Raw genomic sequence first — 19,461 nt, 5'->3', positions numbered from 1 at the left:
CCCATTCAGGCTACTTGATACTCATCAAGACCTTTCTCTGTATTTTGTATTCATTCTTTATGGACGCAGGCGAGAAAAACTAAGTTATACTGTATATGGCATTCAAGGTAACACAGGGTAAGTAATTGATACACAAAAAGTATTTTAGGGTATTTCTTTAACATTACATTTGCACCTATAAGCAATTAGAGTTGCCAATTAACCTATTGCTGCATGTCTTTGGACTGTTTGAGGAAAGATAAAGTCCAACCAAGCACATTTAAAAAATGTATCTAACTTCATGAAGCCTTCACTTACATCACCAGCAGAGGGTGACACTGATCCATCTACGAAGCCACTCACAGGAGTCTGCAGTGATTTTATTTTTTTTCTCCAACTTGGGATTTTATGATATGTGCTGAACTTCTTCCCTTTATTTGACTTTTGCTTAGCAGCTCCTCTGTCAGTCAGCACTCTTTCCGTCAGCGTGTTTACTCAAGTCTTTTTTCTACCAGATGTGCACAAACACTGATGCTTTTTTCAACTTTTTTCATCATGTTCCACAAGATTGGAATGTTGCCAATTTGTTAAACGAATTACTGTATGTACTTGACAGTGTGTTGAGGTACATATATGCTCTAGTCATGTATGCTTTAGGTAGTTTGCACTGCTATCGCATAGCAACAAGTCACTCTAAAGCCATGTTTGTAGTGGTGTTCATGGAAACAGGGAGGGCCGCTTAGGGTGTATAGGGAGAGTGCAAAATAAAGCCCTTTGAAATTCAGGGAAAAGTCAGGCTTCAGGTTGTAAGAGGGACCTGTGAAAACATTACTTTAACCGTTTTGCTTTCCTGGAATTCCCTTTTTGTTTCTGATATATAAAATATAATCTCTTATAAATAGATTATATGCATATAGATTTCCATACAACATAAAATAGTCCTTATCTGTACAAGAAAATACAATATTATGTGTTTCTATAAATATGACCAAAGTAGATGCAACCTTTTGTTGACAATATGGTGTTCATTTATGTGTTTTGCGATTAAAAGTAGCTTTATCTGTTTTTGTTTAATGGTATGTATCGCTGCAATGAAACTGATAAGAGCTTTCCAAAAGCAGCATGTTGCTATCCATCCACTCCAAGCTAAAATAATCAAGTCCTGCTGTTGAGTGTGCACACAGACATGTGCAATAAGCATCCAGTATATGGCCTGTTCTTATATTTTCTCTGTCAGCATGAGCTTGAAGGGTGCGTCTGTTTATGTACACCGTGAGGTGCTTGAAGGAAAACATTCATCACGATGAGCAAGCCGGGGTATTATTCCTCTGTCACTCCCTTATTATTCACTCTCACAGATTCCTTCATTCATCAGCAGGATGCCCAAGCTTAGAGTGAATTCAAATAATGTGTCTGGTTCACTTCACCCTGTTTTAAGATGGGCATATGACCTTTCAATGGTATGCAGACAGCATTGTTTGTGTTTAGCCACAAAGTCGGCAGCCGAAGTGTTCCCAATTGCTTGGCGTACAGAGTGTGATTACTGACGCCCAGCCTCTAAAGCTCAATAAGAGGATGACACATCTGGCTTAACTGTTCCATTAGACAACCATTTATTTCAAGAAATGATCTCACAGGAAGTAGTGACTATATCATTTAGTCAGCTGGTAATAAACATGCACGCTCACAATGACTGGGTCCTTTGACTCATAGCACCAGTCAGAGCTGCAGTCCGGGGGTCTGAGATGACCCATTGTAGAAGAACTTGAACCAATCTCTGTTGCTTAGCTGCAGTGAACAAAGATATGACCTTAAAATAAAACTCTGTACAACAAGTTCACATACTCTATATCTGATTGTTCCAGCCCTTAAAAGCATTTTTATAAATAAATTGACTTGCACAACATTCTCCTTTCCTTGTGCATCGTTTTATAAACATTTCACTGTGATTCAGGCACAGGAATCTTTGTAAACTTATACACATTAGAATGAAGGTTCTGAGAGTTTGCACAAGGTACAGCTGTGTTGATATGTGATGGCAGACCCTTAAGTTTGCCCAGTGTAGGAAAGGGGCTGCATAAAATGTCAGTTTTGAAGCAAGAGAAGCAAACAGCCCCTGCACAGTTAACTGAATCCAGCACAGTGTGCGAAGGCAGAGGCCTCACTCCATCTGCAGAACCTGGCGAGTAAGAGCAAGAGAGCTTTTGGCCTCTGGGGATTATTGTCAACAGCCTCTTCTATCCCGCCTCTCAGCCTTGTGCTATCCATGTCCACTGCAGCACTGTACGCTTCGGGCTCCCATGGGCCCGGGGCTCCAATCACTGGCTGCCCCTATACGGCTGTATCCTCCCCTGCCTGTGGGCTTATGTTCTGGCTCCCTCCTTCTCTCTGCCTGCAAGCGTGCCTCTCAATTGTGGAGGCTGGCTCTTGTGCTCCAAGGGGCCCAGCAATCGCTCCACCCCTCTCACTCCTCAGGATTCAGGCTGCAGCGATGAAGGAACTCTTGGCCATGCTCATGGATCCATTTGTTTGCCACTGAAAGATACGGAAAGATGCGAACTATGTTTTAATATCTTAAGGACACAAGCACTGATAAATTAAAGTTTGATTGCCTTTTCTTTTAAAAGCTCAAGTGAGTAGGATGTAGTGGATTCTAGCAGTGAGGTCAGAGAGTTCAAACCTACTTAACACCCTTTCTTCCAGCCTTTTACAAGCATGTCGGAAAACCTACAGTGGCCTTGAGGTAAAATAAAAACTGCTCCCGTACACATTTAGGGCTCATTGTAGGGTAACTACTATTGTTCATTTAAAGGTAGGGTAGGGTAAGTTTGAGAAACCGGCTCGAGATCGCTAGAATTTGAAAATACACAACCGGAGAAAATCTGCCACCCTCCTCCAACACACACGAACGCGCACATGACCAATGAGGGCACGAGATAAGTTTGTGCCCCGATGGAAGGCTGACAGGCAGGTTGGCCATCCAGTTATTTTAGCCGGGCCGGCTAAAATGATTGGTCGTGCTTTTTACAGTATTACGGCTTCCACAGATGAAAGTTTTTTATGGATTTTTTGTCAAAGCACTTAAGATATTCATTGCTATCGGGATGTTAAGAGCATTCCATGGAATATAACAAAAAGTGTATCTCGAGCCAGTTTCTCAAACTTACCTACCCTACCTTTAAGGTGTTTATTCATGAATTATATATTCGTAACAAATAAAATATTCAATTTATTCCATTAATCCCTCGATTTCCTAGACACTACACCTCAAAACATTTCAATTATTCAGTTTTAAAGCCTTAAATGTATTTCAGGTTAGGTCTATGGCTTCAAAAAACAACAACACAACCACCAAATACTCCTGCAGCTGCTTTGTGTGGGTTCATATCATTGTGCTGGCTTGAGTGGGCCCCTAACACACATTTTGGGAGTTTGATGGTCTGGGCCAACCAGAAGCAGATGTTCAGCTTTCAGGACGAGCGCTCACTGTCTGAACTGCACTCTCTATCATCTCTAAATGCATAATGCAGCACAGATGTTGCCTAACTGTTGTAGGTCTACATTTGCTCCTGTCTTACAGGAGGGCTGAACACTGGAAATAGACTGTGATCATGGCACAAAATGGCAAAATCTGTATGTATGAAAACATGGGCCTGATAAATTGCTCGGCTTTACTATCACATCATACAGGGTTTACTGACTCTTACCCCACTTGTCCCCAATAAGCACCGGGCAACCAGCATGAAGCGTGTCTTCGTTCCCTTGACCATTTCTATGCAGATTCCACCAGAAAATGGCCGCTTTCTGCAAAATAAAAAACAAGGAAATATAACTTTTAATTAGCTAGGGAAGTTGCAAATTACCATTTTTTTGTTATTGACTAATCTGACAACTTCTTTCTCGGTTAATAGATCAATCTTTTTATCCAAAGTACTGAAGAATGGCAATCAAATTTCACAATGTTTAAAATGTTGGCCAAAAAGTCCAAAAGATAGTTTGCTTACTCTTATATGAAACACAGAAAAGCAAAAAATTCTCCCCATAGATAGGCTAAAACTGGGCTATTTTAATAATAATATATTAAGCTTGAAAATATAGCTAACCTATCTCTGTTCATCAAAATAGATTTAGATTTAACCTGGTTAGAGCTTATCTTGGTTAAAGCTGAATGTCAAGTACTGTATAAGAGCTCCTGCAGTGACAGTATAATATTAGTAAGTATTTCATTTCAACAGTTTAGTAAGATAATCTTTTTCTGTATAAACAACCAGTAGGTGAGATCTTACTAAAATGTAAGGTGAGAGGTGAAACCCCAGGGATGTCCTGGTAAACCTTATGCTCCGGCTCAATTAATAACCAAAATACAGCCTCAACCTCCACTGAGTCTCAACTTTACAATAGCAGTACTGTGTAGGATAAAGAATCTCATGGCTGTTGTTGCTATGGTCTGACCCTTTAGCATTTTGACAGCTAATCCATAGAATGTAAGGGGGGGCACAGTGTCAATTGAAATAGTCTAGCTTGAGGCAGAAAAGACACAAATATGCTGCTTAGACATTGGCAGAGTGTTTACCTTCATGACTGGAATACTGAAGTTGGCGTAGATGAAGGCTGTGGACCCACCTGCCTCTACCGAGCTGAGCTGTGGAAAAGGACATTCCTTCAGAGTTGTGTCTTGTGTTTATGCGCTTGTGCTATGAAAAGCTTCTCCGTCTGCTGCAGTCTTTTAAATAGCCCTGCAGAAAGCTATTCTTCCACTTAAATGTTCAAATGAAATTCTTAATAATGCTAAATGTTGCTAAATATATAGAATGAGACAAAATAGGCAAAGAAGGCTGTTATTATGGAGGCAAAAGACGAAAAATAGAGTTTGGTTTTAGTTTGTTGCATGACAGAACATCTATAAAAGTGTTTTTTATGCACTGAGGTCACGTCTAAGCTGTGTTCTCAGGCAGGTTGTTCCAAAGTCTTGCAGCACTAATGGCAAAGGCCTGACCTCTATGTTTTTAATTTAGACTTTGGAGCAGCAGTAACAGGAACCTGCCCACAAATCTCTGGCTGCTATAGAGAGGCGAAGTCCCTCCCCTTCCGGTTGAGCTCCATGGGACCTTATTTCGGAAAAGTTATGTATTGAAGTCAATGGAGAGAGAAAGATTATCTTTCGATCCCGTTTGAATTGTGCCACGAATTACACATATGATGTTTGTCAATTTAAAAGATAATTTTACAAGTCAAAAAAATAAATATTTGTCGTAAAACTGTGAAGTAACACTTTTTTTGTGTGAAACCGCTCAATGAACTACATCTCCCGTCTCGCACCACACACCAAGACGGCCGTCACGTTGGCACATTTCACTTCTTTCTTTCAGAATGAGGCGAAAAGTATTACAAGAGGTGAAAATCACTACAAGTCTGGGCATGTTGAGAGCTGTACATACACAAAAGGGGAGTTAGTCGGTTCCGTAAGAGCCAGCATGCGGGACCGGGATTCTGGGATTTGTAGTCTTTCTAGTTGCATATTTTTCATAGTCTTATATTTCAACAGTTTTACGACAAACTGTGACTTTTTTTACATGGAAATTATTATTTAAGATTGACAAACATCATATGTGTAATTCGTGGCACAATTCAAACGGGATCGAAAGATAATCTTTCTCTCTCCATTGACTTCAATACAAACTTTTTCCGAAATAAGGTCCCATGAGTCCCACCGGAAGGGGAGGGACTTCGCCTCTCTATCTGGGTCACACAGGGTCAGAATATGGTGAAAGTAAGAAATCACTTACATAAATCATGAAGGTTGCAACTCGATTCCCAGTTTTTAGCTTGAACACTGGACTTGAAGGCGACTGGAAAATGTAAACAGTAATATATCATGATAATATAGTCTATAGCAATATAATAAAGTTGGTTTATCAAGTACAACAACTTACTGTAGCATGGTCAAAGTGCGGCTCATAGTGGCCTCCAATCCCATAATTCACAACCTGGAGGTACTCGCCATATGGATGCTTCACATTCAGACCTGTGAGCATGGAGATCTTCTGGTCCAGCTTCCCAACTGTGGAGTGTGCTGAGTCCTTCAGCCATGCACTAGAATAAGAATTATGTTTAACAACTACTCGAAACCATGAAAAAGTAACTTTTTACATAATTTTCACACTGATAAGTGTTTAATTTAATACTAAGGCAAAGGTAAGTCATTTTCACCTCTTGCTGATGCGGTACTCTGCTGTTGCTTGTTTCTCTCCAGCTGCCACCACAGATCGTCTCAACTTGTCAGCAAAGATAGAAAACAGTATTTTATAAGTCTGTATTTGTTACAGCAGCCAAGCTTTAATGTCAAGCTGCAGGCCCTGGCAAATGTGAGTATTAGCATAAAAACCTGCTCCAATGACATGTCAAATAATAATAAAAAGAGCAGATTAAGAGAGCCGCATTGATGGAGTTCTTTTATGTTTCTAAAATCGCACACTCAATGTTGATGAAAGGGAGGGGGGCTTCATAGAGTTTATATTTTGACCTTTTTCACATGTATGCCAATTTTCAATGTGAACATAAACTTGTACAATGTTATTCTCTCCTTAAAGCTTTTCAAACAACGTTTCTGATTCATTTTCAAACTCCTGATGACTTCCAGATACCATATGGCTGAGACACATTAAAGTCTAAAAAAAACGCACAAAAGAGAACATTTATTGGAAAAAAAAAACTGACAAACAACTTATTATTCCATAAATGTATCATCAAGGACAGTATATGCCAGGTCAGTGAACTCCACACGACAGACCTGTGTTAGAGGCTGAATGTGAAACCTGCCTATGGTTAGCGAATGCTCCAAACAAATGCTGTTCCCTGGGCCTGTTTTCAACAAACCCACAGGCTCACATAATGATGAAATAAGTACAGGGGTTTCCATCTGAGCACAGCATGGAAAATTCATTGAACAATGCCAAAACCTCACAGACGCTATAGGGACCAATTGAGTTAGCCCACCAAATATTCCCTCAAGTAACTGAGTCAGTTCTGAGGACCATGCACTGCAGCTTTCATTAAATGAGCAGAGAAGTGAGTTTCACTTAGATACTGAGGTTCCATCAGAGAGGACTGAATATTTAACAGTGGAGCACAGTGGGGTTATTTGGACAGTTTGAGGCGCTCAGCCAAGTTTTTGTAGTAATGTATATCCCTCATTCCTTTAAGCCTAGCTAGACGTTTGAAAGCAGACCAACTCTTCCTCCATAGGATCTTTCCAGTAAGAGAAGCCTAGCAGAGACCCACTGCAGAGCAGATTCTCAGGTAGTATGGATGTTTACAAAATATGTGTTGTTATAGGCACCTTTTTACAAATTTAAATCTTGATTCAAGACAATGAAGCACAATGTTGTTACTTGGCTTCAAGCTTATTCCCCTTCTTCGATGCACTCTTTAAAACAAAAAAAGAATAATCAGCTAAATGTAAGTTTTAAAAGAGAAAATATTCACTATGCAAAATGCCCCCATTTAGTGAGTGTCCTCAACTACAGAACCAAAGCAAATGTACTGTAGGTAATCACTGTTCACCACTGACAAAAACAAAAGCTTTCTCACAACTTCTCAACATTTAAATGCGTCACTGCCTCCAAAAATCATCTCAGTGCTCAAATGCTGACAATTTCATTGCATTTTTAATTTAAGAGGAATGAAAAGCTAACATCATGGCAGATGTCCATGTGATACCAACAAAGCCAACATCAACATAGGAAAGTTGCCTGCTAGTAGCCACATAGTAATATATCCTAAATAGACACTAATAAGGGCCATTACAAAATAATATCCCAGGGTAATTTTAAGGCAATTGGATCTTCACTGTTGGAGAATAATAGTAGAAATAGGCCAGACTATTCAATGTGAGACAAAACGGGTGTTTACATGGCAATAGCAAAGTGTTAAATCCAGGCGATTTTCTAACACTTTTTGTCAATTTTGACTGACTTGAACTCTTGCTGTTGTCATGAAAACATATTTTTCCGCCTCCTTTTTGTGAGTCCCATGAGAGAAAACTCTGCAAAACAGGGGGTTTCAAAACTATTTCAGATTCTAATTGGATTAAGTAAAAAATGCAGTATTAACTGTAAAAACATGGCTTTTTTCCTTAGTTCCTATAAGGATGACGTATTGGAGAAACATGTTTTTTGGTTTTACCCTCAAGTGATGAGGAAAATGCACTTACTCCTGCGTGAGCAGTGATCTTGATGTCCTCAGCCTCTGTGTCAGTGATGAAGTTGTGGTACAGGACCACATACGGCTGCAGGCTCAGCACTTCACGTCTCACTGGCAGCAGTAGCAGTCCAGGATTTCCATTGGTAAAGAAGTCGCAGAATAGTCTGGGGTTTTTAAAATGCATTTGCTGCAAAGAGAATCAGACATCTGAAGTCCATTAACTAGAACAAAATAGGAACTATCTTTTCTTCTTTATCCGCAAACAATTGCTTATAGCTTAGTTCTTTTTTTTCGCAGGAGCTTCAAAGAATTAGAATATTGATAGTCTTTTTATGGTCTAGGAAATATCCATTACAAACTTACATCTTAATAACATTGGAGCTGAAACTCCAAACTGTTGTCAAATTTGATTACAACATCTTAACAAATATTGGTTGGATTGCCATGACATTTGGTATGCCATCATCATGTAAGAGTTTCAATTCATCCAATACTTTGTTTTATGACCAACTACACATTACATCACGTCAGATTCAGTTTTACTTTGTAGCTAAATAGCCAATATTAGCATGCTGACACACAAAACTGAGATGGTCATTGACATAAAATACATGATCATAAGCGTTAGCAATGTCATGGGGAGCATGCTGATGTTAGCATTTAGCTCAAATATCCATAATAAGATCCATATAAACTGCATTCTTTAACATTACACATCCAGCATAACTCAATGCTGACTATACCTGATATTTTTTCTAACATAGACTGTACAAAGACAAACAAACAACATATGAGAATTTAGATTAATTGGTATGATCCATCAGGGACATCTGCTATTGAAAAAGCAGATTTCATTCCATTGCACATTTGCTTTAACACTTTGCTGTATTAACTTATCCGTGATACCTTCCAGTTATTTTGCTAACACAGTATGTTTCAGAATGATAAATTGTGATGAATACCTGAGAGCCTTGGGTCTGGCAGAGTGTCTCGTAAGTGTCCCTGGTCCTTAAATTATTTGAGGTGGGTCTCTTCAGACCATGGTCTGTGATTGATAAGGGTGGGCTCCTAACCAGCAGCCTCTCGTATTTCTCAACATTCTGCAAAACCCTTCCATTCATTGGATCTGAGAAAAAATGAGTAAATACTATACATTATACTGGGCATACTTCTTAGTACAGTCAGTTCAGGCAAGTTCAAACAAGTCATTTTTGTAATGCACCATAGACAGGGTTAAAGGAAAAGGGCAGGTTAAATAAAAAAGTATTACCATGATGCAGTAACTCCTGGGATATACTGAGAGCATAGGAGATGTTTCCCGTCTGAAACAATGAGAGGAATTTAGGGCAGGCCAATCTATCAACTTCCAAATGTACATTTCCAAAGTGTCCTTCTACTTACTTTAAAATGAGAGAAGGCCAGGTGATCCAGAGCATCCTCTAAAGTGCCTGCATTCTCTGGAATCCACTCGCCTCCTGCGCCCCTGAAGAGACGCACCGACTCCTCCAACCACTGCACCGAGTGGTAGTAGTCTTGCTGCTCGTAGGCCACCTGGGTAAAATAACGTCAGGGTTACAGCCAGTCATTCAAACGGTGGCTAAAGTATTCGTCATGTTTGGTAGTATTCAGGCTCTTAATAACTTAATGTCACCTGGCTCTGGTCCATATGCACCCATGGGTTCCAGGTTTGATTATGGACCTCTTTTTAGTCACATCTAATTAGCAGTAGTCAGTTAGCGTAAGTTAAAGCCCTAGGCAGCAGCTTTATCAGACCAGTTTCTTTAACCAGTTGTATCTGTTCATTCAGCTGGTGTAATGTTGTCACCCTGCCAAGCTTGATTTATTTGGGTTAACTATTTTGGCTGCTACATAAAGACTTGGCATCTTCCACTGATGGCAGGTAGGAGGAATCCATAAATGTGGCCTAAATTACAGCCAATATAAAACTTTAAAACATGAAACTATGCCATTAGATGAATATAATCCTTTTATTTTGTACCTACTTAATGATGTCTGTGATTTGTTTTGATGCTTTTTGTGGGTGCTGTATTTTTTTGTGTATCTTTGTTGTTATTTATTCTGCTGTAACCTTACGAAAGAAATATTGATCTTCATGATGATGAGATTAGCGGTTTAAATAAAGTTTATAATAGTCGGTCCAATAGTCCAAAGCCAAAGAATGTTGATTTACTATGAATTCTTTTTGGATCAACTAGTCCATTTTGTCGACTAATTGATGCAGCTCTGGATTTGTGTTTTTTTTAAATAGTCAAACTGCTCCACAGTGAGCATGTCAATCTAAGAGAGTACACCTGTCTGATCTCAAGCAACTACATTGTGGATAGAGCTGTATGTCTGTTGATAAAACACCTTGATTGTTTTTACACCGAGAAAGTCTTGAACACCGGCTACAGTCTATCTCTTTACTCGGTCTGAAACCTGTTTTGTATCTGACTTGACTTGATGAAGTAGGTGCTGACTACAGGCTTGACAGCACCCACATAAAACAGGGTGCCATGTGTCTCCCCCATCACAGATTATATCCACAACCCCCTCCAGACAGCACACAAACACAATTCCAGTGTTGCAGTAACCCCCCCAAAAACACACTTACAGACCTATCTTCCCCAACACACACAGTTCAAAACACTATTTGGGAGCCGTTAGTCTCTAAAGAACCAATTGATTCTCAAAAAAAGCTAATTTCTGCATATCTCAGAATAGCCTGAGGGAAGAATCAGTTGATTTAATTTTTCAAATATCTTCAAATGAACCGACAAGCTAAAAACTTCTGTCTTTTAACCCTGCTGGTTTGAGTAACAGTTTAACGGCCATATCAAATCTCAGAGTGGCAGCTTTTTCACTTTTTTACTGTTTAAAGATTGTCTCAGATAATCTCAGACTCAGTACGAGTAAAGACAAGCTCAGGCTCCAAAAGCTTCTGCTTAGTGAGATAATGTATTTTCCAGGCCGGAGGACGTCTCTCCCACACCCTAACACTGTACATAACACATTTAATTTATAGCTGGGAAGACTTTTTTTTCTTTCATTCTGCTTCTGTATGTAATAGTATATTCATCTTCCCATGGAACGGATTCCCAGGCACGCAATGGGAAGAATTTCACTTTTTCCATACTTGACTGTCTGGATTCCCACCACACAATGACTGACAGGTTAGGAATAAAAGTATTTTGCAGACCTTTAAAATGGGATGTTTATCAGGACCAACATTTTCTTCTGCATTTTAGGATTTATAGAGCTCACAAATGGGCAATAGAGCAATGAGTTACTGAAGAACTGCACTTAAAAATAAATGTTTACGTAGGCCTTCCGGTGCATAAGCCTACTATTTTACATCACATAATACAAATTCTCCATTTAGTTTAAGAGGGTACACATTTTTTCCTCAACAACATTTATTTGCAAGCTGTTACTGGTTGATTTCCAACTTTTTTTTACAAAAAAGGTGTATCTAATTATGACCTATTGTCACATTTCAGACAGTTATTTCAGGCAGATGGTTTCATTTTAAGTGTTTTGAAGAGAAATCATCTCAAAAATATTTTACCAAAAAGTTAAGTCAAGTTTAAAAAAAAACACACAGAAATGTGTGTCGCAGGACTTTGTTTTTTTTCCCACTTTCCTCTCTGATTAAAAGTATCATGTCCTCTCAGAATTATCTTGGGACTAGATTGGGAGCCTCTCTACTAAGCTACCTATAGGTGAAGGCTATATAAACCAACCAGGTTAAACTAGCTCCCCATTGATGCATTGTTCAAATCTAATAACGTCATATATAGCCTAAAGATACGTATGTCAGTGGCGACTTTTCTGCAGATTATTTTTCCACCAAGGCTAATAACCTAAAATCAATTGGATGAAGCAATAAATGAAAATAATGAATTGTGTACCTTTCCAACCAGGAAGCAGTCATCCCCCGACAGCGGGACAGACACCGCAGGCCTGTAGATATCAATAGGATGGCCTTCAGTTACTCTCTGGAAAAGACCCCTTACGAGGCTGGCCACCTGGAGAACATACACATCCTGCAGCCTCATCAGCCCCTGGGCGGCCCCCTGGAGGTCTTCCAGTTTGGGCAGATCCGTCTCTTCCTTCTCGTAACTGGACCTGAGGGCTGGACAGCAGAGGGCCAAAAGGTGAGTTGGGGGGGTTGGGTGGTGACAGCTGAGAAGAGGAGTAGGGGGCGTTATCACCACCAGATGTGTCTGTAAACAAGGCAGAGAGCCAACCTTGTGTGTTCTCCTGGGCTTCGTTGCTGTGGACTACGTTCAGCCACTCTGAATGCAGCCGCTTGATCAGGGTGAAAGCCACCAGAGGGTTGGCCATCGCAGTCGCCGGGCCTTTGTAAAGTTCAGTGTGCAGGTCTGACACTTTGGCATAAAAGCTGCAGGGAAGATTGTAGACTGTGGTTACAAAAAGGAAGAAGCGACTATGTGCTCAGACAGTCTCACCTGTTGCAGGTGAGGAACCTTAAGGTGATCTTGAAGAACAATACAAATTGGTGATAGAAAATAAAACGATCCATCGGAACATAGAACAAGACCTTTTCAGTGTATTGTAATTTAGTTCAAAACAGTATAAACAGTGATAAAACCTGGCACTTAATATAGCCAATACACTGAAATAAACAACAATGCATCATAAAAAGGACTGAAGAATAAGGAGAAAGCAGCTGTAAAACCAACTGCAATGAATGAGAATAGCCTAATAAAATAAAAAAGTGAATAATGACTATACACATCACATCACCAAGGGTTGAGGGTTGTATATCAAATGAGGATATAAATTGTTGTGCCACAGAGTTAGACTTTTTCATATGAAAGAAGGAAAGCTACATCTGCAGCTTTTATAGCTCTGATCATCATTTTTACATTATGAAAATGAATAAGATGAATAAAGCTGATGCATGACATTACACATTTTCCAACCTCACACCACAAAGATTTCATGGTCAAAAAGGCTGGAGGAAACGGTTGAATCATGGGCATAAAATGGTTAGAGGTGAGTGTATCACTATCAGTCATACTGTTTCCAACCCAATAAAGGTTTTTTGACTGGAAGAAAATTGTGCTGATAAGACCTTCATGTAAAAAAACACTCTATAGCTTACATTGTGTTATTGTAAAGAAATATATCTCTTTAAGATGGAAATCAGTTATGAACTGATCACTTATTTAGGTGGTAGGCTAATGTTTTAGTTTGTTGGGCTGAAGTATTTTTTTAATATATTTGTTAATAAAATAGCAGATTTCAAGCTGTTGGTCTAAAAATGGGAAGATATCATAGTTAAACTGTGGATGAGCCACACACATGATCACAGTCTTTTATTTGCTCTTTTAAAGAGACTTTCCTTGAACTGTGTGGCTGTGAATTAGTCCTTTACATTTCCCAAAAACATGTGCACTGTCACTGTTTTTCAGGATTTTGCATCCACAACTCTAGGGGTACCACAAAAGTGTAACTGCATCTCCAGAGTGTCACTTACCGCTTCACGTCCTCCAGTCTCTCTGACTCGTGGTCAATGTAAGTTTTCAAGTAATCTATCAGCTTCCGCTCAACGCTGATCGCCTGCTTCACGTTCAGCAGCGACGTATACATTTCCCCTAAAGACACGGGGATCACAGCGACAGTCAGGAGACTCCAGCTGAAGCAAACACATGTGGAGTACTTCATCTCCAGCGCAGATAATACGTTTATTCCGGTTGTTCAGCAGCAGTTTCAGTGGGTGAGCTCCTCTCTCCCTGCCCTAAACTGTTCTGAGGATCTCCAGGAGTTTCAACATGCCTCTGCAGTCCACACGGGGATCTCCCTCATCCTGCTCTGGGATCAGCTTTCCCCTTCTGTATGACCTGCAGCCTGAATTCAGTCAGGAGGACAATACTTGTATCATTACAGCACGACAGGTTTATATGCACTATTAATGACAAGAACTCATAAAACGTAATGGGGTTTGGGTTATGTGCCAGTGTGTGAAGACTGTTTCTGATTTAACGAGCTGCACACTCAGTTTGAGTTTATATTCTTGCAAATAAATCATGAACATGAGGAGCATTAAATCTGGGTATTATTTATGCACCACTTTAATGTTACATATGTTTATTATTTTACTGTTGGTGATTAGGGTATCAGTTACTCAATGGCAGAAACGTTTAAAGGTCCCATGTCATGCTTTTCCGGTTATTACCCGACCCCTTGTGTGTTATGAAGGTTTTTATGCATGTAAACGGTCTGCAGAGTCACAAACCCTCAAAGTACACCCTGTAAAACTCTAAAACAGAAAATAACTGTCTATGCTGCCCCAGAACGCCTCGTTGGAGATTTTTCTTTTTCCATTTTTTTCTTTCTGGGTATGGTGACGTGCAGTGGCGACTGGTCATTAGGGGCAGGTGGGGCACAGCCCCACCTAGTGTCAGCAGAAAGTATTACAAATAATGATTACAAAAATGCAAAAAAAAAAATAAAAAAAAATATAAAATATATTTTAAGATCATGTTTAATCATCTGATTCGTCTGTACATTGCTGTTTTAGTCTGTGTTCTTCTAATTAGTGTGTCTACAGTCACAGTGTGTGCCTATTGAGCTGTTTAGAGCCATGTGGGACAAAACCTGATTATGCCCCTCCCTCTCGCTGTGAAGTGAACGGTGACTGTAAAAACTTCACTGCGCATGCTCAGAGTATTTTGTAATGAAATGTGTGTGGCAAAAAAATAATGACCAGAGGGGCATGGAGCTACCATCCCCACCATACGTCATCTCAAATCATTCAGAGCTGATTGGCTGTAAGTACGTGTGCCGCGAAAAGTGTGCTGTGTGAAGAGGAGACGAGAGAGCTGCAGTGACACGTCCTAAAACCAGGAAGTAAGCACAAAAAAGCAATGAGATTTCTCCAGAGGATTTTAGAAAATAGCTCGAAATAAGATCTGTGGGAAACGTACCTGTTAGATAAATGCACGTTTTGATTAGCCGGATAACATCCACATGTCTACCCTACTTATATAATTTTTTTATCATAAATCTATGGATTACATTTATGATAGACTTTTGAAACTACAAGAACATAAGGAGGACTTTTACAAAAAAGTAATAGAAATGTTTGTCCAGAAGGATAGGCAAATGGACTTCATCTTCAAGTCAAGGTAAGACCGCCATTTTATTGAAAATGGGATCTTACTAAGAGAGAACAATTCAATATTTAAATGATAAAATGACATTTTTTGGGTATCCTTTTGTTGAACTGTCTGTTTAAAATTAATCGAAGCATCAGACAAAAAAAGCTTTTGAAAATAATATTATATTTTGGTTTAGGTCAAAATATAATATTTGTAAACCTGAAGAGTCAGTGCCAGTGCCTCACCAGCCATGAACCTCACTGCACGTCACTGCAGAAGCTTATATATAGACATCTAAGTTTTTTGTGCCCCACCACTTTTGTACATATAAAAACGCCACTGGTGACGTGACCATACCCATCGCAGCTGCGAAACTGTGGCGAGCTTACACTATGGGTGCGCCATATTTGGGGGTGCGGGTGCTAGTGGAGCCTCGTAAATGGGGGTGCTGCAGCCCCCCCCTTCCCGCGTCCATTCGCGATGTCTCGCTGTCTCGCAGACCCCACGCAGCAAGCAGGAAATGAACCCAGCTCACACTGTCCGCTCTTCGCAGTAGCGAGCCGCGCAACGTCCCGCCAACACGGCACCCAGACCCCACGCAGCATTCTCATCTGTTTGTCATTACTGGTGTCATTTTCTGGTTGCTAACAAACACCATTGTAAAACATAATCACTGATGTTCCGCTGTAACGGTGGTGGACTCATCATAACAGAGTGGGCGAGCTGACCAATCCGAGCACAGTGGGCTCACAGGGAGGGGGGGCAGGAGCTCCAACAAGCCGTAGGACAGAGAGTGAATACACATACTATACAGAGATGCTGTATGAGAAACCAATGTGAGTTTGGAAAATTGCACAATATAAATATATTCTAGTAGACCTCAACAATGGAATTATGATCAGTAGAAATGGCCATGACATGGGACCTTTAATGCATTAGATATTAAGTTTGGAGTCAGTGCGACACCTGCAGGTGAATGACATGCATAACAACCAAACTGCCATTAACAAGCTGCAGATGAATTCATTGTGGTGAATATTTTGTAATAATCATAACATATTATTGATATATATATAAATAGTTTTAAATTAAATGTATATGGTGTGTACTCCAAAGTCACAAATACATAGGCCAATACAAAGGATTTACAAGTGACCACTTTAATATTTTCCTACAAAGAAATGGATTTAGTTTTCTCATAGCATATTATTATAGACCTAGTAATATGAATGCACCACAATGCAAATATCTTAATACATTATTTATTATTTTCCTATGGAATGAAAATATTGAGTTAGTACAAAACATTATTTTAACATACTTTAATGACACATTCACAGGTGTCATTTGCACATTTGGGACAGTAGTTTGCAGGGTTAAACTTTGTATTTCCTATTATTTTAATATGGATAATGTCACCACCATGCAATGGAAATATTTTTGAAATATACATGAGGGCTGACACACAATTATGACATTTTTCTTATTTGTATACAGTATGTATTCAAACTAAAGTTTTTCACCTGCGACAGGACTCTGATTTCTTCATGCAGTGTACTATTCTGCACGGAAATGTTATCTTTTTGTGATTTTATGACTTTAAATATCTGTGAAACAGTTTACTCCCTACAGAAGGCCTGAACCATTAGCTAACGTGCAACCAACCACACACACAGTCCTGCATGCTCAGTGCTGCATGCTCATGAAAGATAAGAGATTGAATACCAGCAGCAGATGCCAGACTTTATGTAAGATATCTAAAATTCAGTCATACAATTTAATTCTCTTTTCTGATGCAGTTGGCACAAAAACAGTCAGTGCCTGGTTTATGTTTAACAGCAGTCAATCTATAACCAGCTGTTGATCTTGTCAGCAAAAGTGCCAAGGTTTCTGCAATGTTTGCTTTTTAGAGGTTACCAGAGGTTAATTTCCCAGATTTGTGTAAAATAATTTCTTATAATTAATTAAATTAATGTGACTTGGATACAGAACATTAGTATAACATGGATGAATGGATTTATCAGACTGAAAAAAATTGTAATTCATTCAAATGTATTGAAGTTTCTGAAAAAAATCAGCACTTGCACATGAGCTTTATACAGCTTCTCAAAAGTATTGTTAATTACTACATTGGTTAATTGAATAGAAGACTTTTAAATAGGATTTAAAACTCTTTTTATGGAGCTTTTCTCAATGATGATGATCCAAAAACCTGCAGAAACCCTGTTTAAACATCACAAATACATATTTTTACATTTGTGCATTACATTTGAGAACTCAAAACTAAATAAGCCAGCTCAAGAAACAGGTACATTGTTCTGCAGCCTGCCCCTTACACTGGGTTGGCTTTGTTTGAGCAGCAGAGAAAGGTTCTCCCAAAGCAGTCCCTGAGCGTCTGATCTCTAAAGCCGTAGATTAGTGGGCTGAGAAAGCGTGGTATAAGGATGAAACAGAAATAATTAAAAAAGGCGATATCCTCTGGTGGCCAGCTGACATGTGGCGCCATGATACTTTCAGTGATGGGAAGAGTGAAGGCCAACATGCACAGGAGCAGCTGAAAGCCGTGCAGCAGCACAGTGTGCTTGGCTTTGCTCGCAGAAACCTTATCCTGTCTCATCTTTCTTGTTTTCAGCAGGATTTGTATGTATGTAAAGAGGATAACAACAGATACTACTGCAAAGAAGAGAATATTACCAGCAGCTTGGAACAATGGCTGGATTGGAGATGACATGATATAAATGGCTATGCAGAGCATAGGTGTGGAGAGGATATCCACAGCAGGATCTCTTTCCCCAATAGAGTATTCAATCACAGGGAAAATAAAGCTGAGAAACCAAATGGACAGAATTATGATCCAGATACGGTCAGAGCGCCAGGCGGCTGGGCACTGCAGTGGGTAGATGATCGCCACATAACGCTCCAGTGACATAGTGGCCAGGATTAAAGTTGTGTTCATGAATGTGGAAGTGGAAAGTAACAGCAGAGGAACACAGTAGACAGTAGGAAATGTTACCAGACACATGACCAAGAGGAAAAGGGTCACAGAGGCAAAGAGCTGGAGAGTGTCGTTAATCAGCATGTAGGCAAACAGGATATAACGGGAGTTGTCCAGGAAGTGCCTGTTAGTTGCAAAGATGCGCAGCATGATAACAATGCAACAGAGGAAGACGCAGAAGAAAGGGATGACCACACACACCTTGATGATCACAGAGAGGTTTGTGTGTGAAGTTGCATTGCCTGTATGCATTCTGCAAAATATGCACTATTAAGCAAACCTCTCTCGCCAAACCCTGTAAGAAAAAGAAAACATTAAATCTGTGTACACAAAAAAGGACATCCTCAAAAAAACACAATGACAATTGAAAAGGAATAAGAATACAATGTAGCTAAAGAGCAGGGTACTGTAAATAAGTAAATGCTGGATAATTAAAGTAAAACCTCACATTTGTAAATATACAATTATATCCCTTTGTATCTACCCATTTGAACAGACTATTTGTACTGTATTCAATACACATATAACCTTTAGAATAAAATAGCTCTCCCCTCACCTAAGAATGTGTTCATCAGATTTCAGTTCTTGTTATCATTAAACTTGATGATGAACAACATCTCTGAGATGTTCTTCCCTTATCTGAAGTGTTTGGCCCAGTTCACATCTCTTTGATTCATGCCAGATTCCTCCAGAGATGCATTATTTACATGCTATCGTCATACACCATGATGTCTGTCATTAACATATTTCAGTGCATGGGGACATAGGATCCTGTTGCAGTATTTGTTGAAGCAGTTAGTTTGTGAAAGCATTTATAAGTGGCTAATAAAAAAGAAAGAAAGTTATAAACCCAGAAAAAACGACTTTATTTAATTCTTATGGTTTGGCTTGCATCTAACAATATAATATGATTGTTAAATTACACAGTTTATAGTAGAATGGGATCTTATAAGAAACTCAACTATTGAGCCTAGAGAGCCTAAAATTGCTGTTTGACCACATTAAAAAGTCAGTTTTAAGACAGGCATTAGTTTCTTGTTAACAAAAAACCCTTCTACATTTAGGCATTTCTGAAATTATTTTGATTATTAATGAAATATGTGTTCTGTTCTGTTAAAGGACAAATGTGAGTAGCAGTGAATTAGTATGCACAAT

General features: G+C 39.4%; 2 protein-coding genes across 2 annotated transcripts; both read right to left on the bottom strand.

Moving 5' to 3' along the window:
- Positions 1-1,568: 1,568 nt before the first annotated feature.
- Positions 1,569-13,963, bottom strand: p4ha3 (prolyl 4-hydroxylase, alpha polypeptide III). Its single transcript, XM_034113223.1, has 13 exons — positions 13,688-13,963; positions 12,432-12,586; positions 12,093-12,316; positions 9,583-9,732; positions 9,452-9,503; positions 9,144-9,307; positions 8,192-8,368; positions 6,190-6,254; positions 5,913-6,072; positions 5,766-5,828; positions 4,553-4,621; positions 3,687-3,783; positions 1,569-2,514 (listed from the first exon to the last, which is right to left on the bottom strand). The coding sequence occupies exons 1-13, from the start codon at positions 13,873-13,875 to the stop codon at positions 2,444-2,446; spliced, it is 1,635 nt and encodes a 544-aa protein (XP_033969114.1). The 5' UTR covers positions 13,876-13,963; the 3' UTR covers positions 1,569-2,443.
- A 3,680-nt stretch (positions 13,964-17,643) lies between these two features.
- LOC117469018 (odorant receptor 131-2-like) lies at positions 17,644-18,558 on the bottom strand. The gene has a single exon (XM_034113412.1). It carries the CDS (start codon positions 18,556-18,558, stop codon positions 17,644-17,646), a length of 915 nt encoding a protein of 304 aa, XP_033969303.1.
- Positions 18,559-19,461: the final 903 nt, after the last annotated feature.

Source organism: Trematomus bernacchii, unplaced genomic scaffold, assembly GCF_902827165.1.
Source record: "Trematomus bernacchii unplaced genomic scaffold, fTreBer1.1, whole genome shotgun sequence".
In the NCBI taxonomy this organism is placed as follows: Eukaryota; Metazoa; Chordata; class Actinopteri; order Perciformes; family Nototheniidae; genus Trematomus; species Trematomus bernacchii.
Note: the sequence above shows the minus strand (reverse complement) of the source record. Positions and strands in the feature narration are given on the sequence as shown.

Coding starts and splice junctions, on each gene's coding strand:
- p4ha3 (XM_034113223.1), bottom strand. CDS start 13,875: ATGAAGTACTCCACATGTGTTTGCTTCAGCTGGAGTCTCCTGACTGTC. Junction 12,587..13,687: donor AGACTGGAGGACGTGAAGCG/GTAAGTGACACT, acceptor TCTTCCCTGCAG/CTTTTATGCCAAAGTGTCAG. Junction 9,504..9,582: donor TGGCCTTCTCTCATTTTAAA/GTAAGTAGAAGG, acceptor TCATTGTTTCAG/ACGGGAAACATCTCCTATGC.
- LOC117469018 (XM_034113412.1), bottom strand. CDS start 18,558: ATGCATACAGGCAATGCAACTTCACACACAAACCTCTCTGTGATCATC.